The 24,350-nt window shown below is 49.0% G+C and overlaps 1 protein-coding gene across 1 annotated transcript in view; it reads left to right on the top strand.

Annotated features, from left to right (window-relative positions):
• ppp1r12a (protein phosphatase 1, regulatory subunit 12A) overlaps window positions 1-24,350 on the top strand; it is a gene marked incomplete at both ends in the record, with an annotated part of 84,788 nt that overhangs the window by 18,647 nt on the left and 41,791 nt on the right. The window contains 2 exons of the mRNA XM_080537489.1: window positions 11,808-11,938; window positions 19,293-19,411. Coding sequence (XP_080393615.1) covers window positions 11,808-11,938; window positions 19,293-19,411 — 250 coding nt within the window. The remainder of the gene's footprint in view (window positions 1-11,807; window positions 11,939-19,292; window positions 19,412-24,350) is intronic.

The following is a 24,350-nucleotide window of genomic DNA, read 5'->3' as shown; positions in this document are numbered from 1 at the left end:
TCATTACCTTATTTAAGATTTTATTAAAGATTTTTATTTTTGTCAAGATGTTTTTAAAATGATGTTAATGTTATTAACATGATTCAATAAAAATACAACAAAATCTAAGTTAAAGTGATTACAGTGTGTTTTATTGGCATTCTAAAAAAAAGTTTTTTTTTTTTTTTTTTTTTAAATTCTCGCGATAATATCGTGGATCGCGATTATTTTGCCCACGATAATCGTGACATGACATTTTCTAATCGTCCCACCCCTAGTCTCTAGCAGGTCTCTCTAGCAGGACTCTAGCAGGACTCTAGCAGGTCTCTAGCAGGGCTCTCTAGCAGGACTCTAGCAGGTCTCTAGCAGGTCTCTCTAGCAGGGCTCTCTAGCAGGTCTCTAGCAGGTCTCTAGCAGGTCTCTAGCAGGACTCTAGCAGGTCTCTCTAGCAGGTCTCTCTAGCAGGTCTCTAGCAGGTCTCTCTAGCAGGACTCTCTAGCAGGGCTCTAGCAGGTCTCTCTAGCAGGTCTCTAGCAGGGCTCTCTAGCAGGTCTCTCTAGCAGGGCTCTAGCAGGACTCTAGCAGGTCTCTAGCAGGTCTCTCTAGCAGGTCTCTCTAGCAGGTCTCTCTAGCAGGTTTCTAGCAGGACTCTAGCAGGGCTCTCTAGCAGGGCTCTCTAGCAGGACTCTAGCAGGGCTCTCTAGCAGGTCTCTCTAGCAGGTCTCTCTAGCAGGTCTCTAGCAGGACTCTCTAGCAGGTCTCTAGCAGGACTCTCTAGCAGGACTCTCTAGCAGGTCTCTCTAGCAGGTCTCTAGCAGGACTCTCTAGCAGGTCTCTAGCAGGTCTCTAGCAGGTCTCTAGCAGGTCTCTCTAGCAGGACTCTCTAGCAGGTCTCTAGCAGGACTCTCTAGCAGGTCTCTAGCAGGGCTCTAGCAGGGCTCTCTAGCAGGTCTCTAGCAGGGCTCTAGCAGGTCTCTCTAGCAGGGCTCTAGCAGGACTCTAGCAGGTCTCTAGCAGGTCTCTCTAGCAGGGCTCTAGCAGGGCTCTAGCAGGTCTCTCTAGCAGGGCTCTCTAGCAGGTCTCTCTAGCAGGTCTCTAGCAGGTCTCTCTAGCAGGGCTCTAGCAGGGCTCTAGCAGGGCTCTCTAGCACTAGAACAGCCGTGCCTTTTTTACCTACTATAAGAGCTGCCTCAGGGGTCAAATGACCATAGACTTTACAATGGGAAGTTGCTCACGGAACTGCCGAAGAGTTCCGGAACCCTCACTAAACCAACTGTTTTTATTTTATGTGGTATTCTACCTAGCAACAATACTTTGATTGGCTACGAAATACCCATGGCTGCTCTAGTGCTAGCAGGGCTCTAGCACGGCTCTAGCAGGGTTCTAGCAGGGCTCTCTAGCTCTCTATTGTTTCGGCGGCCAAGCGTAAACCACCAAAGTGAAATGTACAGTTACAATCTCCCTAACCCCCCCCCCCCCCCGCTGCCTCAATCCCGGCCTTCTTTTTCCATGGGAATCCCAGGCCCATATATGGTGGTGCTCTAGCAGAGGCAGAGGCAGCAGTCGGGTTTATGGCTCCCGACAGGCCTCATCAACTGCAGGAGCCCAGCTGGCCGCCCCGCAGCGCCGCAACCCTGCCCTGGCCTCCCGCACCAGCGCAGCGCAGTAGCCCTGTGTGCTCTTAACTCCCAACACACTGGCGCACACACACACACACACGCACACGAACGCACACACTTTATTTACCTCCTGTCTGTACTCATACATTTTCTCTCTCACTTTTCGCTCCCTCTTTTTTTTCTCTTTTTTTTTTTCATAGATTCTCTCTCCCTCACTCACTCACACACACCCACCCACACACACACACACACACACACACACACACACACACGAATGGACGCACACACTTTATTTACCTCCTGTCTGTACTCATACATTTTCTCTCTCACTTGCTCCCTCTTTTTTTTCTCTTTTTTTTTTTTCATAGATTCTCTCTCTCTCACTCACTCACACACACACACACACTCACACACACACACACACAAGCGGTAAGAAGGAATTCCTTTTGTGGAAGTGGCTGCTGCTCTGAGCCCTGTGACGCAGCCCGGGAGGCGGGACGGCCGGAGCGTCGGTCCTTGAAGCCCAGAGCCCTCCCGAGTTTTACTTATCTGGGAATTTCTCTGCTGGTATGCTAGACGAGGCCGGGGCCGCGGGCTCGCTAGGTGGCTGCAGAGAGGAAGCAAGCCTGGTGGGGGAGGGAGAGAGAGAGAGAGAGAGAGAGGGGCCTTACTTTGGTCTCCAGCTGAAGAAGCAGCGTTGCCCTCCATACTGTTGCTTTATAAGGGAGTAAATTGGGTTTCCCCCCCCCCACCGAAAGAAAACAAGCGTGGTGTTACTTACCGAGCTTCACCGTGGATGCCCTATCTCTCTCTTTATTACATGAGCTGTTGACACAGAAAGCCAGCAGGCATATTTGGGTTGTACATGTGATAGTTTAAAGCCCAGCCCTTGATAAACGATGTTTTGATTAATCTGACAGCTACTCAAATGTTGCAACCCTCTCTCGCTCTCTCTTCCGAACCGTCTCTCTCCGTCTCTCTCTCTCTCGCCTCCGAAATTAAATTACCAGTTTCATTTTTTCCCCAAAAAACCATCGAGGCTTATCCAAAACACATGAGCAGATGACGGCAGCGTCTGAGGAGAATGACAGAATGGGGGTAGTGGATATTACTGAGTGAGTGAAGGGCCAGTTGAGTTCCACATTTGTATGATTCGGTGTTGATATTGTGCAGGAGATTATGCTATCATTGGGGTTCTATAATGTCGTGTTTTGAGAGGGCTCAGAGTGCCTGGTGGCTGTGCTGCTGCTGTGATCCCGTCCAAAGCCCTGATCACAATTGCAGCAGCGAGAGAGAGAGTGACTCAGGCCTCTGTGGTTTGGGGTTTGAACAGATGATCCGTTAGCGAGCGGCTCTCCCCTCATGGCACACGGTCACACTGCTCAGGTTTGTTTTGGTAGTAGTAGTAGTTTGGTAATCTGCGCCGAAGTGAAGCCCCCAGACGGTTCTTCTTCTTCTGGAAGGTTTCTTGAACCAGGACACACACACACACACACACACACACACACACACACATGACACTCATAAAAGCCAAACTATCCATGTTGTATTTTTGTTGCGAAATCCTACTTCAAAAGAATAAATGCTCGCAACTGTCATGGTTGCTAGTGGGTGTAATTACGTTATGGACGTAATAAATCATGCTGGGAAGTGGACGTTATAGAGGAAACAGGAGTCTCCTACTACTGCTCGGCGCTAGGTCCTACTGACAACCGGGCACACTCACTCAATCCCACTTGGTGTCAGCGGTGGGGGTTTTAAACACCGGCATGTGCCACTGATGCTGGCGTTAATGTAGCGTAGCTAGCGCAGTCGCTGCCAGACCCTGGCGTCCGGCAGAGAGCCCTCCTCCCTCAGCACCGTGGGCGGTCCTGGGCCGGGTGTTTTACTTGGCCGGGGGAGGGCCCTCCTGGAGGAAGGGAGGAAGGGGAGGCGTCCTGGAGTGTCTTCTCCTTGATGTGGAGTGGTGCTAAAGTTAGTTTAGAGCGCTCTGCATGACACCCCCCCCCCCCCCACACACACACACACACAAGCATGCATGCATACACACAGACTATGCTATTTTTAATCAGTCAGATGTCTTCAGCCATTAAGCTACCTTTCTCACTATATTACCATCAAACTATTTCCTTTTGTAATTTGTCCTTCTATTTTACTGTGATGTCTTACGAAGCTCTTGAAACTGTCTATTTTTATTGTCTTTAGAGATTGCCCTAAAAATAAATAATTTTCCTACGGGCTAGAAAACCAGTTTGGATTTAGATATAATTTCTGTATAATAAGAAGCTTTAATAGAGTGCAATGCCTTAATATTTAAGTTTTAGCCCACCCACTTATGTTCATTATTCTAAATAGATTGAAAAATGATTTGCTCAGACAACTTCTAAAAAGAGTTCTCCATAAGTCAGTAGCGCTATGCATGAAATGTGTCAACTGCGGAATCACTATTGAGTTAATCAGGGGAATGTTTTTTGTAGATGGGCCGGTGTATCCCTGTCCACGGTGTCAAGATCCTATCTTTTTTTTTGCAAAGACGGTGCCTTTTAAAGTATGGAAACATACTCTGTCCTTCTTCTGAACTCTGCACACGGGGGTGAGCCTGTCACGGCCTCCAAAACCTCGTTTCAGTTTCTTGGAAGACCAGGTTGAATCTTGTGTGATTTCGTAACGAAGTACTGTAGATACTTTTGAGTCCGTAGCATTTGATCATTTCTTAGTAGCCAGATGATTTTTTTGCGGGGTAAAAACTTCTCCCAGGATAGCAGCATTGAATCATCGTGCTGACTGTCAACACACTACTGGATCAATTGTATATTCAGCTATTGACTTTGCAGATACTTCCACCCTGTCCAAATACTCCTAGACTTGGAGGCTGTAGAGATGAGGTCTGGCTCCTTACTGAGGGGTCGGTCTGCAGAGCAGCGTTGTGTTTCTGTCCTCTGACCATAACGGGTCATGAGAACTGTGCCGGTGTGACCGACAACTTCAACCACGGCTAGAAGTAAAAAAAGAAAAAAGAGAAGGAGAGAAGGAACCCCTCGCCCTCTGTTCTCCAGATTAGCTTTTGATCTGGTCCTGCCAGCGCTGCTCCGTGCGGCTGCCTCCAGGGCTATCTGAGCAACCCCAGTGTGCCTTTAAATGAAGTCTTTTCTCTATTTATTTATGTTTCGTACAAAGTCCCGACAAGGCTGAACTCTTGTCCTCTTTTGGGCTTGGTCGCCACGGCAACGGCCAGGCTCTTAGTGGGAGGGGGGTGGGGGTGGGTAGGGGGAGGAGGAGGACGTCATGGGTGCATTTTTGGGCCTACATTTCGAGAACGGCTTTGCCCATCTTCTCCGCCCGCTAGCCGGGGCTCGAGCCTGACTGAATTCCTCTGTATTATTTTAGGATTAGGCCAGCGCAGATGATGGACACTGTTGTTTCTGCTCTTAATCTGTTCCATATTTATATCCCTGCTGGTCTGGGAGGGTTTATTAAGTTAATCTATAGATAGTGCCCGGTAATCAGCCCCATGTGGGTTCAGCCTTAAACTGAAGAGAATGTGTGAAGTGTGAGACGCAGAAATACCACTTCACTTTCTTTCCCTGTCCTGTCCGTCTGAGAACGACGTGGGTCCTCGTAGCGCTGGGCACAGCCGTCGCGCAGGCTAGCCAACGACTTAGCGTAGCGTCTCTTTAACAGGTGGCTGGGTCCGGCCATGTGCTCTCCGTCAACACTGACAGGGTCAGCCGCCCAGGAACAGAGCATTTGCATTAACCCACTGATGTTATTTCCTGCAGCCACCACACATGTCTGCAACTAGCCGTGCCAGAGTAGCGTAGTCCTGTGCTAACACTGTGGCCAGCCTGCTGTGTGTTTATATGGATCAGGTTTCATTGGGGGGGGCTCTCATCGTTTCTGACTACAGAGAGACGGGCCTTCCCCCCGCCCCCATCGCCTTTCTTGGGTGAAGTGGCACTCGAGGCCGGCCTAGTCACTTCCTCGCACACACACACACACACACACACACACACACACACACACACACACACACACACACACACACACACACACACACACACACACTGACGCGCGGCCAGCGTTCAGCGGATGTTCCCACAGCCGAGAGTTTTCGGGAACCAGGCGGAATAACCCGGTGGATAAACACACAGGTTTGATTTAAGAGTACACCGTCGAGTGTTTTGAGAAAAGAGCGCAGTTAGAACAGTCCCGTATTGTAGCGTTTCTAGATCCCCTCATGTGAAAACGAGGTACTAAGTTCTCTCTCTGTCCGCCAGCGCGGAGATTGAGTGGGGCGCTGCTGAAACCATCGCCGATGCAAGCGAAACCTTCTGTAAACTCCCATCGCTGAGTCTTGTCTATTTTGAAACTGTTTCTAGAATTAATCTGCTACACTCAAATAATCAGATCCTCAGCGGAAGGAACAGGCTAATGCTTCTTCTCTTCCATCTCCAGTTGGCTGATAAACTTGATCGACCCCCCCTAATTGGGTTTTGTAGCACAATTGTGAGCGAGAGACACAGAAAATGGCAGCCTGGCGTCTCCCATAGCAGGCGTGTTGGGGACAACCACAACAAACAACCACAACATACCATAACAACCCCTCTGCCCTGCCCTGGTCGATCCATGTCATGGTTAAGCAGACCTTTGTGTTGAGAGGGCATGTCGGCTACATGAAGTGCATTTAACTCTATTGACTGTCTGAAGTGGAGGAATCCTCCCTGCATTGATTAGTTGACTTAGTAAAGCTCTGTGTCTGTAATTGTCGACTTCCCAGAAGCCCTCTGTGCCTCCATTAGGCGGGCGTTTTCCCAGAAAGGTCACCTAGCCTAGAGGCTCTGCCCTTTACTGGCAGCAGGCTAGGCTAGCTTTAGCTTTATCTGTTCTGAGGCTGGAGCACCTGCTGCGCTGCAGTGATATCCAGCTGACCAGACCCCCCCCCCCCCCGCCCCTGTCTCTCACACCCCCTTGTTCTCTCTGTGTGTGTCCGCGTGCGTGTCAGTCAGTCAGTCAGTCAGTCAGTCAGTCAGCCAACCTATCCTGCTGTCTCAACACTGTGATGAGCGCTAATGAAAGTCACACTCAGCCCTATAGAAATTCCCTCTGTGTCGGGGGGGGGCGGGACCTTCTGCACTTTTTCCAGGAGAGAGAGGGGATGGAATTTTATCCAGAGCATCCAGCGCTGTACTGGCCTCTCACGCAGGGGACTCAGGCTTAGTCTCAGGGCCAAGAGACTCTGACTGATCAGTCACATCTGTCATCAGGAGCACGGAGGTCCACGATGGAGCAGTGGTCCCTGTTGCCATACTTAGACTGTGTGTGTGTGTGTGTGTCTTTGTAGTGTGTGTGTGTGTGTGTGTGTGTGTGTGTGGTCTGAAAGGCTTCTATTAATGTCATTGTTCTGTATAGTTGAGTGTTTATTATAATAATAATAATAATAATGCAGGAACTGAACTGTTAAGTAATGAGTCGTGATGACGACTAGCAAACGTTACTAGAGACACCACGGTCCAGCGCTGCTCCCTTCACCTCTCTAGCCAACCATAAGCCAACAGGCCTTGGATATAGACCCCCCCCTAACCCCACAGCACAGCGTTGCTTCTGTTTGCCTCTCCTGCGCTGCGTAGCCCCTTAACACGCCTGTGACACAGCCGTCTCTCTCTAGCGCACCGGCCCAACAGGTCCGAACGGCAACATGTCGGCCACAGCAGCGAGGTCGCTACATGTCTGCGCTCTGTGTCTGCCCTCTGTGTGTGTGTGTGTGTGTGTGTGTGTGTGTGTCTCTGTGTGTCTGTGTGTCTGTGTCTGCCCTCTGTGTCTGCCCTCTGTGTGTCTGTGTGTCTGTGTGTCTGTGTCTCTGTGTCTCTGTGTCTCTGTGTCTCTGTGTGTCTGTGTGTCTGTGTGTCTGTGTGTGTGTGAGAGCAGCCCCCCCCCCTCTCTCTGACAGAGGCCAGTGGCGGGTGCGAGGAGGCGGGATATAACCACAATGCCGCCTATTATCACCCAGATTAATAGTCAGATTAGCTCCTCCACTCTCTCTCCCCGTAGTGTGTTTAGCCGTCAAATAAAGATGGCTTTGTGTCTGTCTAGATGGCGTTAACCCCCTGCATGCCAAACCCCCGTCCATAGAAGATGACCTAGCATCGGTGTTAACCCCCTGCATGCCGAACCCCCGTCCATAGAAGATGACCTAGTGCTGCTCCCGTTGCATTCCTCGCCGGCTCCTATGTTGGTCAAGGAATGCGCAGTCCCCACCCCCCCTTCACTTAACAGTGTCAGCGTCCCTCCTGTGTGGATTTGTCCCGCAGGCCCCTGAGAGATGACAACGTACAGCAGGGAAGGGGCAGGTATACTTATGGCCCCACCTCCTCCTCCTCCCCTCCCTCACACTGCCAAAGAAAGACACTTGTCTCCTCTCCCCCCCCCCTCCCATCTTCCTCCTCCTCCTCCCCCCCCCCCCCCCCCCTGCTCGCTGCTACGCTACGCGTCCCTTGATGTGGGCAATAACTCTGCCACCTGTCAGCCGTGGACAATTACAGCCATTAAGGGATTACCATTGTTGGAACTCCTGTTGGAGCACCAGAGAGAGAGAGATGGGCTGCAGCTAGCTACTGTGTTAGCCTGGAGGAGGAGGAGGAGGATAGAGGAGGAGGATAGAGGAGGAGATCATAGAGGATGGCTGTCACTTTGCGAGAGACGGAGGCGGGATTAGAGAAATAATGAAGTTTAATATTTTAGCAGCAGTCACTTCTTCTTGTCTTGTTTTTTTAGCAGAACTGGGCAAACACATTGGTCCAGCTGCACGTGTGTGTTTGTACCCAAGGGATGGTGCTGGTGACACAGAGGGATGGCTGAGCTCTGGGCAGCCCAGAGTCATCTGTCACTCAGCCCTGAGCAGCTGGGGCTGGAGCCCCTCACGCCCTGAAGCAACACTTAGACGAGCCCGGGAAAGGTGTCTGTGCACCTGGAGAAACTGTCAAGCAGAGCCTCTTCACAACCTCTTCCTTACCCCCGCCCCCCCACCCCCACACACACACTTACACACACACACACACACAGCCCTTGATAAGAGTGGTTAGGCCCACGCAGGCTCTCAGCCCTGGCCATGTACGGAGCTGTAAACTGCCCAAATTTGGACAAGGACTCCAGCCAGATAGTCGTGTGCCCCAAACATGAAGCCGGTGTGTATCTGTGTGTGTGTGTGTGTATCTGTGTATGTGTATGTGTTTCCCCCTCGCTGATTTTGTCGTCATAGCAACTCGCTTAGAGAGCTGGAGACTTTACATGCTTATGGAGCAGAGGGAGGGGGAGGGGGAGGTCTTAAAGTTATCGACATCAAGGTTATGGCAAAGCAAAGCTTTAAACAGATCGCTGAAGGACATTAATGGCAATATTACCCCTAGTTAAAGCAGCAAATAAACACACAATTATGTTCTTCGTCCCTTGTCCACTGGATTTATTTTTTTTAACGCCAAGAATTTTGGCGAACCGTGTCCAAGTTCAACATCTCTGACCAGCCGTGTTGTACCTGTCCTGATAGACTTCCAGCAGCGAGAGAGGGGTCGAGGGAGAGGAGGGTTGAGGGGGGTCGAGGCCCCTTTGGGGCATTACCGCCGCTTACTGTAATGACTGGTAACTCTGGACCTGTTGCTGTCAGAGTGAAAGGTTGCTGCACTCGCTTGGCATCTTTGATCATCTGGCTGCTTATCGCCTCCCCAGAGGCGTTCTTCCTCCGCTGCTTCTCTCTCAGACACCTTGTTGTCACCTTGTTGTCACCTTGTTGTCCGGCCGGCTTTGAAGCAGGTGACATCTTCACCCCGGGGTCGTCTCAACCCCCCAGGTCATCCTCGCTGAGCTCACCCTGAAGCTGCCCCAGCTCCCTACCCAGCTCTCTCCTTCTCTCGCTGTCTCTCACTTTCTCTCTGTCTCTCTCTGTCTCTCTGTCTCTCTCTCTCTCGCTGTCTCTCTCGCTGTCTCTGTCTCTCTCTCTCTCTCTCTCTTGCTGTCTCTGTCTCTCTCGCTGTCTCTCTGTCTCTCTCTCTCACTGTCTCTGTCTCTCCTTCTCTCTCTCTCTGTCTGTCTGTCTGTCTCTCGCTGTCTCTCTCTCTCGCTGTCTCTCCTTCTCCCTCTGTCTCTCTGTCTCTGTCTCTCACTCTCGCTGTCTCTGTCTCTCGCTGTCTCTCTCTGTCTCTGTCTGTCTCTCTCTCGCTATCTGTCTCTCTCTGTCTGTCTCTCTCTCTCTGTCTCTGTCTCTCACTCTCTCTCTCTATCTCTGTCTCTCTCTCGTTATCTGTCTCTCTCTCGTTATCTGTCTCTCTCTCTCTCTCTCGCTGTCTCTCTGTCTCTCTGTCTCTGTCTCTCTCTCTGTCTCTCTCTCTCTGTCTCTCTCTCTGTCTCTGTCTCTCCCTCCCTCTCTGTCTCTCTCTCTCTTTCTCTCTCTCTCTCTCTCTCTCTCTCTCTCTCTCTCTCTCTCTCTCTCTCTCTCTCTCTATGTATGTGCTATAGTTGGTGGAATGTGACCTTGCTTGTAGAGCCACAGTCCACTGCCTCTCCTCTCTTGAAGGCCTTGGTCTCTCCTTATAGCGTCGCTCTTCAGCCCTAGGCTGGGGACGCCCTCAGCCCGCCCGCACGTGTGTGTGCATGCACACCCACACATCTACACATGCACACCGGCCCACCCCACGCATCTACACATGCTTGCTAGTACACTCCCACAAACGTTGTTTTACATGGTCGCTCTATGTCTGTGTTGTTATGCTGTTGGGACATTGCATTATAGCCTGTGGTGCATCGTCATTGGGTAGCCTAATTGCAAGGTTGCTCACTAAGGAACAGACTAACTCCCATCACTATGCCTTTACAAAGCGCACCAAGGTAGGCCCACCGTTAACCACAGGTTCATTGTGTTCTAACAGAGTTACGATGACACAGGTCTGTAGCTTTCGCAGTGCTTAATAATCTAGGACACGCAGGCAGGTTTCAGTTTGGTGCATGTAGGCATTTTGAAGTGTCATCATTTCAATGTTTTTCCCATTTCCACATTTGTCCTCCTCGACTCGTGTCAAGTCCTGGCACGCTTAACATGAAGACTAAGCAAAGTTTCCTTCCAATCTCTGACTTACCGGTTCCTTGTTTTTTAGCACGCGAAGGATCAGCATATGCTGGGTGACTAATACAGAACCCTGGGTATGATGACACGTTTGTTTTGTATAGCTCGGGGGGTCTTTCCTCCTCTACCACACTTGACTAGGGTGAAATATCAATATCGCCGTGTTGTTTGCGAGTTGCGCATAAATCCATAGGGAGTAGGTAGGTACTTCATCTGAACAATCAGAGTAATGATGTGTGTATGACTGAGAGGGTAGAGCAGTGGTGTAGTCTAGGTGATACGCAGGACTACGTCGTATACCCACTAGGAAAGGCCAAGGATTTCCATATACCCACTTAAAAATGTGTGAGGATACGTAACAGCGTTTTGTGACAAAACTTTCACTTTCATTCATAACATTCACCCCGTCTGTGTTACGAAGCACTTGACTTTTGGACCATTGGGACTCACTATAGCGTCATATACCATCAACGGGGGGAGATGCGACATGAAATATGTCAAAATGCAGCACTATCATGCACAGATCAGCCTTATAACATGTAATGTTAGATATATATAACGTTAGGGAGCACAGATTTTTTTTTATGGCGTTCTGAAATGAACGATATGAGGCTGGGAGGGAAAAATCACAATATACCCACTAGAAACAACTAGACTACACCACTGGGGTAGAAGCATGCGTGTCTTATGTAAGTGAGAGTCAGTGGAAGCCTCACCAGCAGCAGTAGTACGCTGCTCTCCTCTGTGGTATTCCAAGCACCTCCGCTATGTCCCGGCGTTTTGGGAATACCGCCCCGTGCCAACACATTCCCCCCGCCGACTTCTGGAGACGATCGGGAACGATCCATCACAAGGAGCGCAGCGCTCCCGGAGCTGGCCGCCGTTCCTTTAAGCACAGGCCGCCCCCCCCCCCCCCCCTCTGACACAAGCCTCCTGTCAGAGGGAGGGTCAACACACACACACACACACAGAGACAGGTGATGCCAGTTCCTCACACTCTTCTCAGTGTCTTTGAGCCCCGGTAAAGCGCTATATAAATATAATGACTTATTATTATTCTTATGACCTTTCTAACATGCTTCCCTCCCTGTGCTCTGCAGGCCTGCATAGACGACAACGTGGACATGGTGACCTTCCTGGTGGAACACGGCGCCAGCATCAACCAGCCAGACAACGAGGGCTGGATCCCCCTGCACGCCGCCGCGTCCTGCGGGTACATGGACATAGCAGAGTGAGTCTGCCAGAGGGGGAGAGAGATAGAGATATAGAGAGAGATAGAGATATAGAGAGAGATATAGATAGATATACAGGGCTTGACATTAACGCCGTTTTACTTGTAAGTAAAACCTTCGCCGGGTTTGTTTGCGCGAGCACGACGACGCTGCTAGATCCCGGATCTGTTTACCTGTGTGCAGGAAGAACAACAGACGGCGCAGGCGCCAGACTAGACTAGATGATCATGAGTGAAGATATTATCAAAGCCTACGCGCCTGTCGATCACCCGTACGCTTTGATAATATCTTAACTAGCATGACATATCCTAATTCCTGCTTTGCCTATTTAGTGTTCATGATAAACATTTTACTCTCATGCATGTTTGTTTAGTATGCCACTCTTTCTGAAATGTCATGAAGAGTTCAGTTTCCGTTATAAGCGTGTCATGTCTGTGAGTAGTCATGCTGCGCCGCACTGGTTTCAGTCAGTGAAGGCTGTCATGCTGTCATGCTGTCATGGATGGAGTCCAGCTGAGGGGCTACTGAGACCTCTGGAGATATTAGCTGGCCCAGCCCCCCCCGCCTCCACCCACCTCTCCCTGTCCCCCACACAGGGGACCACCAGGACAACACCTAGACTCCATTAGTGACCTCTGTTTCCCCCCCCCCCCCCCACGCTGCCTGCTTGATTGATGGTCCGCCTCTCCAGTTTACTGAGCTGGATAAGGTGACTGTGTACTGGCCCTTCCACCTTTAGGAAACACACTCTTCTTCTATGGTAGCAATAACTCACCAGTGCATCAGGAGTTGTTGGTCAAGAGGTTAGAAATGTAACGATGTTGTTTCTGGATTTACCAAGCGTTACAAGACTCCCCATTCCCTCAACTTTATGGCTGACTGAATGTAACTTTGCTGCCTTTTCATATAGAGAATCTATCCTGGTTATTGTAGGCAGAGCTTGGTGTTGGCAAGGAGCTCACAATACCATATGTATCACCATACATGGGTCACAGTGCTATTGGAATACAATGCCCATACTCTACATGTATTGTAGCTCATCGGCCTTGCGCTTAGCGTCTCCGCCCTGAGATTGGGAGGTCGTGAGTTCGATCCCCGGCCGTCGTACCAAAGTCTATAAAAATGGTACCCGATGCCTCCCTGCTTGGCACTCAGCATTAAGGGTTGGACTGGGGGGGGTAAGACCCTGCGACATACCAGCATCATGTCCAGGGCCATGTTCCATGTTCTCCTCACGCTATGGAAAAGGAGATAGGCTCCTGTTAGGCTCGAGAACCATCGGTTCTCAAGGCTACTTACCTACTTACTACATGTTTACTGAACATTGGATGAACTGAAAAGGTAATCTAGTGCGTTGTGTGTCGTGTGTGTGTGTTGTGTGTACCACATGCAGTGTTTCCCCTACCATTGCCTTGGGGGGGGCGGGCCGCCCCCCCAACGGGACCTCCCGCCCCCGCAAGAAAAATGTTCAAAGTCAATTTGGTTCATGTTTTTTATTTTATTTTATTTTTCTTAATAATAATATTTTTCTCCCAGTTGTATATGGCCGAAATATGTTTATGTGGTCGAAATATGTTTATTCTGTGTCATTTGCCTAATTTATGTGCACCCTCATTTAATATGTTTCTCCTCTGTGCGTTTTGCTGCCACGCTTGTCCGCTTGTCTCCTCGTTTCACGAAGGGCGGGGCTCAGCTCCCTCCACACACACGCTCTGACGTGCTCATCTCAAACAAGCCATTCGTCTCTGCTGGAAGTGCAAATAAAGGCCAACAATCATAGTTTTAGTAATGGACGGACGTAGACCCCAAACCTCTGACAAGCAGGCTAACTTCCCACGTTTATTAAACGCACCCAACCCGAATCTGGCGATATGGACGATTTTAGACGCTTTTTAGGGGTGCTTGAGTATCCCTAAATTTCATCTCAGCACGACCTAAAAAAGAATAATCATTATTATTATTATCATTATTATTATTATTATTTTCTGAAATCATTCTAGCCCAATTACAGTCATGATGTTACACACTCCGGTCCAGTAGCCTACATACACGCACCTCGTTGGTCCGCAAGTAGTCTCGCGCTTCGCCCAGAGAATAACTGTTTAGCGCGCGCGTGTGTGTGCGTGCGTGTGTGTGTGAGAGGTAAGCAACCGTAGCAAATATAATTTCTGAATTTCTGACAGAAAACATTGGTTCAAATTGTTCGTTATTATTGTGACTTAACTAGAAAGTGTCTGATTGTAGTTCCATGGTGACTATATGAAAGTGTCTAGTTCCATTGTGTGAATAGTGTTAACGAACTAGCAAGCTAGCTAGCTAGCTCAGAGGTGATTAGTAATAATAGATGGTAGTAGTAATAATACAATATGTCTTATTCTGCTAGACTTGGGCTTTATGGTAATAAAATACAATAAAAAAGTGGATTGAAGCATTGGAACAAACCCTCACTCATTGGAAATGGAACAAACCCTCACTCATTGGAAATGTCTGTTTCCCTTTTTTTTTTTTTTTTTTTTGGACATAAGATTGTTTTTCAGGTGAGAGAGTCAAGTCAAAATGACATTATCTGACTGCATTGCCCACAGCAACCCAATATACAATTAGAATGATGTTATAAATTGATATGGATCAATGTATACCTCTTATTAGATTATACATATTCTGGTTGTTATGTTTGCCTTTCGGTGGACAGCAAAAGAGGGAGAGAGGAGGAGAGAGAGGGAGAGGAGGAGGAGAGAGAGCAGGATGGAGTCAGCACACCAAAGAGACAGCAAGAACCAGGTGAGAAAGTGGACAGGTAGTCAAGACCACAAGTAGCCTTGAGAACCTATGGTTCTGGTGCAGCACCCTCAGCACCCCCCTTCATTACTTGTAATAGGATGTAATAAACGTTTGACACACATGGCAATAAAAAAACATGAATCTTGAATTAGCAAAACATTTTTGCTATTTTAACATGTCAGCATGTCATCACTGACAGATGACAGGTAGATAATGAAAGGTAGTAAAAAAACAGAAAAATGATGTTGCCAGACTTGCAGACTTTTTAACCAGACCCTGTCACATATGTTTGTGTGTGATTGTCAGTGCAAAGAGGGAGAGAGGAGGATGGAGATGACACAGAGAGAGAGAGGGAGCAAGAGCAGGAAGAACCAGGTGAGAAAGTGGACAGATAGTGAAGTCAAGATTGTTATAGTGTCAAAACAGTAAAACAATTAATACAAAATAAGTGATGGCTTTGTGGCTCAACAATAAAGTCTATAAATTATCATATTTGTTCTAGTCACATAATTGATATTATGATATTACAGAGATAACTTGTTCTGTTACTAATCTGCTACACTAATTGTGGTGGGGGGGGAGAAATTAACATTTCACAACCGGGGGGGTGGGGGGGTGGAGGATCCATGCCACCCTCCCAAGGCAGCAAACCTAGGGGAAACACTGACATTGTACAGTGATGATTGAGTTTTTTATAGTTGGACATATGATTTCTTTTCAGGTGAGAGAGTAAAGTCAAAATGACATTATCCGACTGCATTGCCCACAGCAATCCAATATTCAATTATAATTATGTTATGAATTGATATGGATCAATTTATGCCTCTTATTAGATTATAAATACTCTGGCTGTTTTGTTTACATTTTGGTTGACAGCAAAAGGGAGAGAGGAGGATAGAGAGGGAGAGAAGGAGAGAGAGCAGGATGGTGTCGGCACACCAGAGAGAGAGAGAGAGAGAGAGAGAGAGAGAGAGAGAGAGAGAGAGAGAGAGAGAGAGACAGCAAGAACCAGGTGAGAAAGTGGACAGGTAGTCAAGACCACATAAGTAAGTAGCCTTGAGAACCGATGGTTCTGGAGCCTAATGGCCCATAGGGCAGGAGCCTATCTCCTGTTTCCGTAGCGTGAGGCGGCTTAATGTACAAGTACACCCCTGGACATGACGCTGGTATGAGGCAGGGTCTTACCCCCTGGGGGGGGGGGTCCATGCCACGGTCCATGCCACCCCCCCAAGGCAGCAAACCTAGGGGAAACACTGCTGTACTATATAGGCCTATTATAGATGTAACACCCACAATCCCCCAAAGAAACACATTGATGCTATGCCTGGATTATCAGTACAGTATTGTGAAAAAATACTGCGATAATCCGCTGGACCATTTTTGTTTCACAGCCGTAGTACAGACTGATTTCATTAGTACAGACATGGTAATTCATGGATCTCTAGGTGGACTACAGAGTCACATGAGTACTTCATGTTCAATTGTCTTAAGGGCTCTGCACACAGCGTGCGATTTCTGTTGCGCGTCAACATTCCATTTTGAAGTTTGAATGGAAGTCTATGAGAACATCGCATTTCAACACACACGGCCCCGATTTTAATCGCACGGCGAAAATTCGATTCCATTCATTTTGAATGGGACAAAGCACACGGCGTGCGAGTTTTGTCGCACTGTCAAATTTGTGCTTTTTGTTGACGCGCAACAGAAATCGCACGCTGTGTGCAGAGCCCTTTAGACTAACTAACACCAGTGCAAATCAATACAATCCTAAAAGCTAGCCTGTACATTCATCGGCCACTTTATTAGGTACACCTTGCTAGTTCGACCCCAGTTTGCCTTCAGAACTTTTTTAATTCTTCAACTAGGTACTAGAATCATTCCACCGAGATTGATCCATATTGACACTAAAGCATCACACAAAACTTGTGCCAAGTGACAGTTGCAATATTTTCCCCCCACCATTACACCACCACCACCATTTTCGTCCAGAGAACTGCCGCTCACTGGATATTTTCTCTTTTTCTGACCATTTTCTGTTACCCTAGAGATGGTTGTGCAGGAAAATCCCAGTAGATCAGCACTTTCTGAAATACTCAAACCAGCCCGCCTGGCACCAACACCCATGACACGTTCAAAGTCACTTAAATCACCTGTCTGTCCCATTCTGGTGCTGGTTTGAACTCCAGCAGATGGTCTTGACCATGTCTACATGCCTAAACGCATTGAGTTGCTGCCACAGGATTGTCTGATTAGATATTTTCGTTAACTTTCACAGTTGACAAGGTGTACCCAATAAAGTGGCCGGTGAGTGTATATCACTATAGATCAGCCTCATCTTGTCAAGGGGCACCGTGTTCAGCCTCCTCTTCCTGGTTTGTGATCACATGTTCATGGCAGCAGCTGCCTATCAGATGGCTGCAGTGTCTGGCATGTTTCTGGTGGTGTAATAAATATGGAATAAATATCAAGGAATCGGGGTCATCGGCCATTTGTCGAGTTTTGCTTTCTCGAGTTGCTTTCGGGGTGTTTTCTTTCCCTTGTCCTTTTGAGGCAAGAAGGCCGTTTATCGGGAACAGAAGACAGCGGAGATCTTATCTGTGGACATTTAAACAGGCTAAGGAGGGCTGAAGGAGCGCACTTGCACTCGTTCTTGTGCATATTGGGAGTGTGCTGTTGTGTGCTGTGACCTGTTTTACTTTCTTACTGTGTTATGTTACGGGAGCCGGGCTCGAGCACTGTCATCCTACAACCAGAGACCGCAGGGCTGTCCAAGTGAGAGCAGAACGTGTTACGGTTATTGATGACTGCAATTACATCTTTTACAGTGTTCCATCACTATAATTGGTTGAGAGAGAGAGAGAGAGAGAAATAGATATATAGGCTATAAAGACCCTAACCCTCTCCTATAAAGACCTCCCCTATAGGGGTCATAAAGACCTCTCCTATAGGGGTCATAAAGACCCTAACCCTCTCCTATAGGGGTCATAAAGACCTCTCCTATAGGGGTCATAAAGACCCTAACCCTCTCCTATAAGGGCCATAAAGACCTCTCCTATAGGGGTCATAAAGACCCTAACCCTCTCCTATAGGGGTCATAAAGACCTCTCCTATAGGGGTCATAAAGACCCTAACCCTCTCCTATAGGGGTCTTGCCTTCAGACCTCACCATCACCTTCAGGACTCACTCATGTATGAACGTTGTGTGTAATTAGCTGTCAAATCTTCCGATTGATAATTTTCAGACCGTGGCACCAAACGTTTCCCTAGCGAGTATTCTCTGGTTAGCTCTGGTTAGCTCTGCCCCAGGACAGGCCTGCTGTGTCCCCAGAGACAAAGCCTCTCTTGTCTTTCCTCCCAGTGAGATGAAGGAGAGATGTGAGGGGCCTTGTCTGATGCAGAGTGACTAACGGAGGAGTCCTGTCTTAGTGTGTGACTCTGGGACCTGGTGTGGGTGGGGGGGTGCATAGCAGAGCCGTCTAACCCCCCAGCCCCGTCTCCAGTAATGGGGCCCGCAGAGCCGGAAGGCAGCCAGCGGCTTTCTCCCCCCCCCCCCCCCCCCCCCAAAGTCTTTGGTGTCAAACCCACAGCCATCCCAACGGCAGGGCTGGACTCTAAACCGCCACGCCTTGTAAAACCCAGCGAAAATAGGCAGAGTAGAGAGTTAATAGGCAGAGTAGAGAGTTAATTCAAGACAATGTGAAACAGTTCAAACGTAGCGGGCGGTTAGCGAGTCGCCGTTATGAGGGAAGTGGCCGCGGGATGCGCCGGGTTTCAAGTGGTGTTCGGTCCTAATGAGAAGGGCCTGCGTCGCTCCGCGGCTTAATTGGTAGCAGCAGTAGTCAAGATGTCCTGCGGTAGGAGAGGCTCTTGAATTAGCGCATGGGGAGAGAGAGCGCAGCGGCAGAGAGATCATCTGAGAGTGATTGACAGGAAGCCTCGTCGTCGTCGGCGCGCTGATTATGTTGTGAATGTGGACGGGCTGCTGTCGGTCGAATTCCAGAGTGATGAGAGGGCCTCAGGTAGGGAGGGAGAGAGCCTCAGGTAGGGAGGGAGAGGCCTCAGGTAGGGAGGGAGAGGGCCTCAGGTAGGGAGGGAGAGGGCCTCAGGTAGGGAGGGACGGGGCCTCAGGTAGAGAGGGAGAGAGGGCCTCAGGTAGTGAGGGAGAGAGGGCCTCAGGTAGAGAGGGAGAGAGGACCTCAGGTAGAGAGGGAGAGAGGACCTCAGGTAGGGAGGGAGAGAGGGCCTCAGGTAGGGAGGGATGGGGGCCCAGGCCGTATCCACTACCACTGGATTGTGACACTCGTCCTTCGTGACACATTCACTAGGTTGTGTGTCCCAGTGGTGAGGCCGAGAGTGAATTATTGACAGTTATGGGAGATCCATACATCTTCCATTCCTCTGAAATAATGTCCTGCTGTGAGAGTGTGGACTGTGTCTTGTCTTCAACCTTTTCCCACCCAATGAAGTCTGCGCAATGTAAACACACGTATCTAAACTACAGTTAAGTGAAGAATGTGTGCGTTTGCTACGGTGTTCCCTGTCCTGAGTGTGTGTGTGTGTGTGTGTTTGCAGGTATCTGATCACTCAAGGGGCCCACGTCGGAGTGGTGAACAGCGAGGGAGAGACGCCATTGGACATCGCGGAGGAGGAGGCCATGGAAGAGCTTCTGCAGAATGAAATCAACCGACAAGGTAGGCGTGCTCTACCTCTCTCTACCTCTCTCTACCTCTCTCTACCTCTCTCCCTCTCTACCTCTCTCTCTCTCCCCCTACCTCTCTCCCTCTCTCTACCTCTCTACCTCTCTCTACCTCTCTCTCTGCCTCTCTCTACCTCTCTCCCTCTCTACCTCTCTACCTCTCTCTACCTCTCCCCCTACCTCTCTCTCTACCTCTCCCCCTACCTCTCCCTCTACCTCTCTCTCTCTCCCCCTACCTCTCTCCACATCTCTTTCTCTCTCCCTCTGCCTCTCTCTCTCTACCTCTCCCTCTCCCTCTCTACCTCTCCCTCTCCCTCTACCTCTCTCTACCTCTCCCTCTGCCTCTCTCTCCCTCTCCCTCAACCTCTCTCCACCTCTCTCCCTCTGCCTCTCTCTACCTCTCCCTCTCTCTACCTCTCCCTCTCTCTCTCTCTACCTCTTCCTCTACCTCTCTCTCTCCCTCTCCCTCTACCTCTCTCTCTCTCCCTCTCCCTCTACCTCTCTCTCTACATCCCTTTCTCTCTCCCTCTACCTCTCTCTCTCTACCTCTCCCTCTACCTCTCTCTACCTCTCCCCCTGCCTCTATCTGCCTCTCCCTCTGTCTCTCTCTGCCTCTCTCTACCTCTCTCTCTACCTCCCCCTCTACCTCTCTCTACCTCTCTCTCTCTCTACCTCTCTCTCTCTCTCCCCCTACCTCTCTACCTCTCTCTACCTCTGTACCTCTCTCTCTCCCCCTACCTCTCTCTCTCTACCCCTCTCTACCTCTCCCTCTACCTCTCTCTACCCCTCTACCTCTCCCTCTCCCTCTGCCTCCCTCTACCTCTCCCTCTACCTCTCTCTACCTCTCCCTCTACCTCTCTCTACCTCTCCCTCTACCCCTCTCTACCTCTCCCTCTACCCCTCTACCCCTCTCTACCTCTCTCTCTCCCTCTCCCTCTGCCTCTCTCCCTCTCCCTCTGCCTCTCTCTACCTCTCCGCCCAATTCTGGACTGCAGGGATTTTACAACTCACCTCTCACTATCAATTACATCACTACCATGTTAGAACATGTACTAGAGTCATTACATCACTACACAGGTTTAAGGGTAATTTGTTACCCTAATTAGATGACTACAATCACAGATGAGTGTTTGCTACGTTGCTACCATCGTTCTGTGTGTTGCTCCCAGCCAATCAGTTATGAGCAGCCCTCTAAAGTAGCAGGCAGCGATGGAGGCATCTAAGCCGCGGTGACCCAGAGTCACAACCAGGCAGCTTGGCAGCCGTCCAGCACGTCTGCCCCCAGCTGGGTTCACCAGGCCTGCCCAGGCCATCAGGAGACACACAGAGACACACAGAGACACACAGAGACACAGAGAGACACAGAGAGACACACAGGGACACACAGGGACACACAGAGACCATCAGACACACACAGAGAGACACAGAGACACACAGAGACACACAGAGCCTAAGAGACACACAGACACACACACAGACACACACACAGACACACACAGACACACACACACACACACACACAGACACACACACACAGAGACACACACAGACACACACACAGACACACACAGACACACACAGACACACACAGACACACACAGAGACACACAGAGACACACACAGACACACAGGGACACACAGACACACAGAGACCATCAGACACACACAGAGAGACACAGAGAGACACAGAGACACACAGAGACACACAGAGCCTAAGAGACACACAGACACACACACACAGACACACAGAGACACACAGAGACACACAGAGACACACAGAGACACACAGGGACACACAGGGACACACAGGGACACACAGACACACAGAGACACACAGAGACCATCAGACACACAGAGAGACACAGACACACACACAGACACACACAGAGACACACACAGACACACACAGACACACAGAGACACACAGAGACACACAGAGACACACAGAGACACACAGAGACACACAGGGACACACAGGGACACACAGGGACACACACAGAGTCACACAGAGTCACACAGAGTCACACAGAGTCACACAGGGACACACACACAGGGACACACACACAGGGACACACACAGAGACACACAGAGACACACAGAGACACACAGAGACACACACAGTCACACAGAGTCAAACACACACAGAGACACACACAGAGACACACAGAGACACACAGAGACACACACAGTCACACAGAGTCAAACACACACAGAGACACACACAGAGTCACACAGAGTCACACAGAGTCAAACACACACAGAGACACACACAGAGACACACAGAGACACACAGAGTCACACACACAGAGTCACACACACAGGCACACACAGACACACACAGAGACACACACAGAGACACACAGAGTCACACAGAGTCACACAGAGTCACACAGAGTCACACAGAGTCACACACAGAGACACACACAGCGACACACACAGCGACACACACAGAGACACACACAGACACACACAGAGACACACAGAGACACACACAGCGACACACACAGCGACACACACAGCGACACACACAGAGACACACACAGAGACACACAGCGACACACAGCGACACACAGCGACACACAGCGACACACAGCGACACACACAGACACACAGAGACACACAGAGACACACAGCGACACACAGCGACACACAGCGACACACACAGCGACACACACAGCGACACACAGAGACACACACAGACACACACAGAGACACACAGAGACACACAGAGACACACAGCGACACACAGCGACACACACAGACACACACAGCGACACACACAGCGACACACACAGAGACACACACAGAGACACACACAGAGACACACAGACACACACAGACACACACAGACACACACAGACACACACAGACACACACAGACACACAGAGACACACAGCGACACACAGCGACACACAGCGACACACAGCGACACACACAGCGACACACACAGCGACACACACAGAGACACACAGAGACACACTAGGGATGGACGGTTTTTCGGTTAAACCGAAAACCGGGGTTTATAAAAATAGAAACGGTTTTTTATCAAAACCGTCTGAAACCGTTTTTTTTTTTTTTTTTTTTTTTTTGAAGAATAAAATAGAATAAGAATAAAACTGGAACATGTCACATGTTTGTCGTGTGTGAAAATAACAATGATACAGTCTGAATCTGCCGCGCAATGAGTGAGAGGTTTGGTCAGTTGTGAAGAATAACTGAGGATTAATATCTAATTGGGATTATATTTAAGGGTAACGAATCACTCTATGGGAAAGATAGTTGCCTTCAGTTATTGGTAGATAGGAAAGGTTTTTTACAATTACTCGCTTACATTTAATAAGATCATTTTCGCTGCTCTCTGTAAAGCACATTGGGTCACTTTTGTGAGAAATGCGCTATAGAAATAAAATGTGATTTGATTTGATATCAATCAATCAATCAAACTTTATTTATGTTCTATAGCACAAATCATGCATTGAATGTAACTCCAAGTGCAGTATTTACTAAACCACAATATAATAAAACAAGAGCTATACGGATCAAGAGTGTTTGTGCACAGCGCCACTGTGTGTGAAGGCGCTACTGAAAGTGATGACAGAACGCATGTCTCAGAAGATACGCGGTCACTTAGTGACGCAAAGGTAGTTCTGTATTTATCTCTATCTGTATTAGTACATTTATTTTGAAAGCTCTATTTTGACAGCTCTACCATGGGCACTTTTATTTTGATGGGGCATTCTTTGTTGACTGACTTACGACAGTTCAGGACGAGTCAGTCTCGCGGCATGTGGTTTTTATGAAAAGCTTTAAGTATGTTCACTGCATAATTCTAAGTCTAATATTTCAGTGATTATTGAGCAGTATTCAAATATTTAAATACATTGAGCAGCAGCTGAAACTTTGTCTAAGAACCAAGATATTGAGAAAGCAGTTCATTCAATGAAGACGCTGTTCCAAGAGATGATCTTCCGTGCAGGCGTGCACCCTGGATCAGCGGAGCTGGTGTGTTAAGTGTTCATGTGTTTTCATGTATGGTGTAGCTTACAAAAGTCTGCCTTTCCACTTATATTTGTGAAACTAAGTAGCCTAAATGTGTTGCGACTGTGCTTACGGTGTTTTAATGGTGTTCGACATGAGTGTATTGTAGCAGTAGGGCTCAATTATTTGAAATTGGCGCTCTTTAAAAAAAAAAAAAAAAAAAAAAAACTTTTTTTTTTTTTTTTTTACTGTATTTTTCGGTTAACCGGAAAACCGCGGTTTTACTCTCTGACGGTTTTTCGGTTTCAATAATTGGAAACCGTCCATCCCTAAGACACACACAGAGAGACACACAGAGACACACACACACACAGACACACAGACACACACAGAGACACACAGAGACACACACAGAGTCATACAGAGACACACAGAGCTGCGCCGGTCTCACTCTCCCTCACTAATCCTTCCCCCGCGCCTACGTTACGTACACAGTGTCCAGGTATGTCATAAAGGACTTATGAAACTAAGTGAGTCACGGCGTCACGCTGCTTGCTGCTTGCTGCTCGGGGGAAAACTCACATAACAGAGAATTGTGATCCACAAAAAAATAAAATAAAAATAACCTAGGCTTTTGTGATGAAACTAAACTGGATGGATGGAGGTTTCTATTTTTGACCGGGGCATTCTTGAAATGATGAAATGTAGCTAGCTACCCCCCCCCCCCCCCCCCCCCCCCCCCTGTTGAGAGGCCTTGTTCAGGCATGTGCTAATGGCCCTGGGGGTAGGGGATGGCTCCTCCCTTGTGGCAGTATATGAGCAGCATACCCCCCCCACCCACCCCCGCCCCATCCTAGCTAGCTAGCTTCCTTGCTTAGCCACTCCAAACCCTATGGACCTCTCTCTGTGTGCCTCCTCACAACACCACCTCTGCTGCTCAACCCTGCACAGCGTT

The sequence above is a fragment of the Nansenia antarctica genome (assembly GCF_963989245.1).
Source record: "Nansenia antarctica genome assembly, chromosome: 8".
In the NCBI taxonomy this organism is placed as follows: Eukaryota; Metazoa; Chordata; class Actinopteri; order Argentiniformes; family Microstomatidae; genus Nansenia; species Nansenia antarctica.
The sequence above is the reverse complement of the archived record's forward strand: the minus strand, read 5'-3'. Positions and strand labels throughout refer to the sequence as shown.